Consider the following 6,000-nt stretch of genomic DNA (forward strand, 5'->3'; position numbering starts at 1 on the left):
ACTTTTATCTCTAAATTAAATTTCAACTTGTCCGTATCGAATAGGGGCTTTTCTTGTACGCAAAGGATACCGCCGTTCTTTTTCCTTTATACTTTCCTCAATGGGTTCTTCTAGACTTTTCCATTTTCGATCTTCTTGAAAAATGACGAATTACGAGTAAGCAACATTCTATCTTTCTTCGCTGTTACCATTGAACCTTTTCTTTCCACGACTTCACATGGCTTACCATCATAGGGTGTTTGTTGTTTATTAGTGGTCGTATCTTTCTTTACTAACACCATATCACCTACTTTAATGTCACTTGTCTTTACGTTCCTGTTATTGTCTGCATGTAATTTCATCTTCAATTTTGCTCTTTCATCCTGTACTCGAATTCTTTCCTCTGTATCTTCATAAAATGGTTCTTCAGGTAAACGTACTTTCATTGGTCGACCGAATAAAGCCATAGATGGAGAGATTTTGGTCGAACTATGAGGTGTGCACGATAATTTCGCAGGAACCTGTGGATTTCTGCTTCCAATTTTTCCTTCCATTATCGCAGCCTTTATTGTCTTTTGATAGTACGCATAAATCTTTCCACTTCCCGTTGGCTCGCTGGCGGGAGTAACTTTTCTGTGTTTAAATCCCAAATACTTTGAAAACTCGTAAAATTCCTTGCTATTGAATGGCGCGGTCCATTGTCTGAACGTATCGTATCTTGTAGCCCGAACTCCGAAAGAATCTTATCCAAACAGGGTATAACAGTCTTTGCGGACGTTGATCGGATTACTTCTACAATGGGATGTCTGGAAAAATCATCATACAAAACAAACAAATATTCACCTGTGCCTGTAGGACCTACACCAAAGTCCATACTTAGTTCTTTCCAAGGAGATCTTGGCAACTCTGACATTTTCAATGGTTCCTTTTCACTGACTGGAGTTGTAATCTGACAGGCTAAACACGATTTAACTTTTTCATTAACTAACTCATCTATACGTGGAAACCATACCTTTTCACATAATAACGCTTTCGTTTTGGACATTCCCATATGACCTTCATGAGCAATGTTCACTACTTTCTCTCGTAAACTTTCTGGTATGATTATTTGATGTTTTCGTAGAATTATACCCAAAGATATGCAAAGTTCATCTTTAAGTTTCTCATATGAACTGAATTCTGCTTGATTTACTCCTACCATCTTTGAACTCTCAAACCATCTACCTGTTTCAATGGCTTGAATTACTGCTCGAAGAGTAATGTCTTCTCTTGTAGCTTCTTCCAGATCTTTCCTGCAGATTGTTTTTTGAAGCGAGTTCTGTGTAACGTAATTAACAAATTCTTCTGCTACTTTCTCTTGCCGGTTGTTTAGTTTCTCATCAGATAAGGGATGACGTGAGAGGAAATCTGCAGGATTTTCAGTTCCAGGTTGAAAACAGATTTCAAAATCATATGGTTGCAATCGCGAAGCCCATCGTTCTAATCTCGCAGATGGCTTTGGTGATGGATTTGTATATATTTTCACTAGCGGCTTGTGATCAGTGACGATGGTGAACTTTCCTCCAAACAAATATAAATGAAAGTGTTCGCAGGCCCATACTATGGCTAAAGCTTCTCTTTCCAAGTGAGAATAATTTTTCTCTGTGGTAGTTAGTGATTTACTAGCGTAAGCAATTATTTTCCTTTTTTCTCCTCCCTTTTTCCTCTGCGCCAAGACTGCTGCAATACCAACTGGACTAGCATCTGTGAAAAATCCGTATCACTATCCGGATCGAAATACGCACTTTCTGGCCCATCTGTTAATGCTTTCCGTAGGGCTTTCATTGTGTCTTCTTGTTCTCTTGTCCACACGAACGGGGCATCTTTCTTGATAAGTCGACGTAACGGCTCCGTAATTGTGGCGTAATGTGTAATAAATCGACAGCAAAAATTGGTCATGCCTAACAAACTTCGTACTTCTCCTACATCTTTAGGATTTGTGCATTCCTTAATTGCTCTCACTTTATTGGGATCCGGCACAATACCATTCTCTGAGAACACATACCCTTGGAATATTAAATTTCTTTTCTTAAACTGACATTTCTCTTTCTTAAGAGTTAGTCCTCGATCTTTAATTCGTTGTAATACCGCGTTCAAATTTGCATCGTGATCTTTCTCGTCTACGCCAAACACCATAATGTCATCACTGATATTAATCACGCCTCTCAGTCCATTCAACGTTTCTCTGATGGCATTTTGGAATATCTCTGCAGCACAGTTTATTCCAAAATTCAAACGTCGAAATCTCCGTTGACCAATGTGTGTTGAGAAGGTTGTCAAATATCTTGATTCTGCATCGAGCTCTAACTGGTTATAGCCTTGATTTAAATCCAATTTGCTAAACCATACAGCACCATTTAGATCACTTATGATTTCACTAATCGTCGGAGTCAAGTGTCGTTCTCTCTTTATTGCTTTGTTTACTTGTCGCATATCTATACAAACTCGGACCTCCCCTTTTTGTTTTGGTACGACCACGACTGGTGAAACCCAAGGTGTTGGTCCATCCGTTTTCTCTATGACTCCGCGTTCTTCGTCTCGTTTTAACTGTTTCTCCAAGTCTTTTCTCACATGAAACGGCACCCGACGATGAGTTTGTGCCATAGGTTGTACGTCCTTATCTACGTGTAGATGAACTTGAAACCCTTCAATTTTCCCAGTCCTTGAAAGACTTCTTGATATTTGTTAATTAGCTCTTCCACTTTGATATCTCTCACTTTTTCTTGTGCCTTTTCTTTAACGGGTTCCTGTTTAGACTTTGTAGTTCCTTCTATGGATGCAACTATTTGTACCAGGCCCAATTTTTGAGAACTTTTCCAGCTTATCAAGCAACCCGTATTCCCATTAACAACAAAAAATGTCTCCCACCCATATAGTTTATCGGTTTCGACCACACACTGACATTTTCCCTTAATTGAGTTGTTTTTTCGACCCATAAGGAAAGATTTTCTCATTTGCTTCCTGCAATATTGGCTTTTTCTTCAATTTGTTAAAATTCACTTCATCCAAGAGGTTTACGCTGGAACCGGTATCTGCCATGACTGACACAGGAGTACCATTAATCTTAACTTTAAATTTCGGGAGCTTTTGCTGCGCCGTCAACGTTGAAAATACATATTCATCTTCCATACTTGATTCGGACGTTATTTCTTGCACCGCATTCACTTGACGAGGTCTTACTTGATTACGTTTTATCTGTCCGTTTCGCTTTGTAGACTCAGCGCGAGAACTTTGATAATTGTCTTGCATCAGCTCTTTGCCTCTTCGATTCTCATAGCAACAAACTTTAAAATGGTTCCACTTTAAACATTGTCGACATTTCTTTCCATATGCCGGGCAACTTGTTTTCCCTGGACGATGTTCACAAGCACAAAATTTGCATTTGATCTTCGATGAGTATTCGAAAGCATTTGAGGTTTTTTCCGTGGGCGTCTTGAACTGCTTTCTTTTATGCCAAATTCGATTCGTGCTTTCGATGCCTTCTGCTTGTGTTTTTGACATCTCCATTGTTTTTCCCATTTGTATTAATTTCTCCATCGTTATTTCGGGGTCTGCTAACGCTTTTCTCCACAATTTTGAAGATGAACCATTTTGTATGATCTGAGTTTTTATCTCTTTGCTTTGTTCATGAAATTCGCAGGATTTGGCCAATTGTTTCAATCTCGTATAGTACGCTGATATGTTTTCTCCTGGGAGTTGTTTCGCTTGACGAAACTTATAAACTTCGAATTCTATATTCTTCTGTGGAGTGAAGTAATTTCGTAACGCTTTCTCCGCTTTTCTAAATACATCTTCTTCTCTATCTGGCTCGTCAATTTCTAGAGTTTCGAATATCTCATTAACTTCTTCACCGACATAGTGCAGGAGCATCGCCTTCTTTCTTGCGGCGTTTGTGATGTTCATTGCCAACAACAAATTCTCCAATCTTGATACGTATTTTCCCCAAGATTTTCTAAGGTCTGGTTCTTCTAGGTTGAATGTCGGGAAGCTAGGCAAAGCTGTCATGTTGGAAATGTAGTATCTTTGTCAGGATCAAATCTTATTTCTTCGTCCCTTAATAATCTTTGTCGCCAGATGTAATAATGTGAGATTTCTCCCTTTTATTGCTTAGTCATGTTACTTATATACAGATCATTACTTAATTATAATATACGTAGTATGACGTACGAAATACTAATAGTTTGCTTAACTATACTACAATCGTTAATTATTATTTTGACAATGCAATAAAAAATAAATAATGTGAAATAGCAAGAATAATGTTGTAATCATAATTTTGGTATGGAAAAACATGTCAGGCTTTTGATGGGCTTCGTTGATTATACATTCTATTCATTTTGCAGCATTTAAAAGTTCAACATAATTTTGGGGTTTTCAGTTTTTTGTTTTTTTTTATCAAGCGATTTCAATTCCTGCTTATGAGTTTTTCATAAGGCTCAAATCTGGCAAAAGGTTTTGCTTGCCGTTGCATAATACGTACGCTTTTATTAATGAGATATTCTAAAACTGCTTCACATGTGTTTCTTTGGTTATAGTTAAGATGGAACACACAACGGCAAATATAATGTATAAGCTTTATTTCTAAAGATTATGAAAATGAACCTCAAGTAAAACAGTTTTTTCTCGTTATGTAATATAAAGTAATCTGTTGATATCTTTAAGTAATCATGTGTCATTTATGGTTGGGCTGCTTTTTGTCCACCCTCTGCACTTTTAAGTCTTTTACGTTCGTCTTCGTCATTAATTTTATCTTATAAATGGTCGAAATTCTGGAGCTATTGATGGTGCGGTTGTAGCTGCTGTTTTGATCATTATTTTGTCGTATTAGCTTTCTTTTGTTAGGATCAATTCAAATACTGCTATCGTGCTGTAAAATGCGTATTAAACAAGATTTTGCCTAAAGGCTGCAGTGTTACTTATTTTCTCTGTTGAAAGCTTTATTTAAACAAGATTTTTCAACAGTTCAGTTTAACACTTGTTAATGGAGAAAAACAGAATACTGAGTTAATATAAAGGCTACGTCGGGTAAAATTTTGTACTTTTTGTTAACACACAGACTTGCTCCCAGACAAACCAACACATAATACTGCAAAAAGTCTCATCAAGATACATCAAGATATCCTGGAAAGATCCCAAAACACTGGTGTGAAACTTGCACAAATCTCCTGAAATATCTGACTAAAGTTCGATTAATAGTGCTGAAGGATACTGTTTTATTTTTAAGAAAATTTGGAAGGCAACTCTACTCAAACCTTACAAATTAGAGAATCTTTTCCCTTACAAAGGTATGTGATAAATGTAACCGCTGGCAACTCTGAAAGCTTTGGTAGATCAACTACAGCTAGTTTTAGAACTGCTGAAGATGGTGAGCTAATATTATTTTATGCGCATTCATTACGGCTGTATTTGCATTGATGGTGCTATAAGAAAGAAACACTTTGTCGTGGACGAATCTTGAAAGCTCAAATCGTGTGCTGGTCGGCACTTGTATCAATCATGTTTTCTTTACTGCCTTTAATTAAAATTAGCAATGATAGAGTACACTGGCTAGGATTTCTTTTTAAAGTTTACCGTTTTACATAAATCTTTAAAAATGCGTTTTTCATTTTTGTTCAGTTCCCGATGGTCCACCTTTAAATGTTAACATTGTCCCCGTGCGTACTTCGTTATCCGTCACGTGGGAGCCACCTCATAAGAACAAAAGAAACGGAAGATAGTCAGTAACACTGTTTGTGTTACACATTTGGAGAATAAAACTTGTTCAATGAACTATACCACCGAGGAACAGCGTTTTGAAATAAACTATTTAAAAGCAGAGGCAAAGTACTTTGTTCGTGTTGTAGCGTCTACTAAAGTGGGATCTGGAGTTTACAGCAATGGTACATTGGTATTTACAAATGGATGTAAGTTATCTGCCGTTTATGGAAATTGTTTGATAAATAGGTATTTTTAACTATAACAACACGTACTTTATAAAAAGGA

General features: G+C 37.0%; 1 protein-coding gene across 1 annotated transcript; it reads right to left on the reverse strand.

Moving 5' to 3' along the window:
• Nucleotides 1-2,928: 2,928 nt before the first annotated feature.
• LOC124452206 lies at nt 2,929-4,062 on the reverse strand. Its single transcript, XM_047002789.1, has one exon. The coding sequence runs from the start codon at nt 4,021-4,023 to the stop codon at nt 2,929-2,931; it is 1,095 nt and encodes a 364-aa protein (XP_046858745.1). The 5' UTR covers nt 4,024-4,062.
• Between the last annotated feature and the right edge of the window lie 1,938 nt (nt 4,063-6,000).

This window comes from Xenia sp. Carnegie-2017, unplaced genomic scaffold (genome assembly GCF_021976095.1).
Source record: "Xenia sp. Carnegie-2017 unplaced genomic scaffold, XeniaSp_v1 HiC_scaffold_24, whole genome shotgun sequence".
Lineage (NCBI taxonomy): Eukaryota > Metazoa > Cnidaria > Anthozoa > Malacalcyonacea > Xeniidae > Xenia > Xenia sp. Carnegie-2017.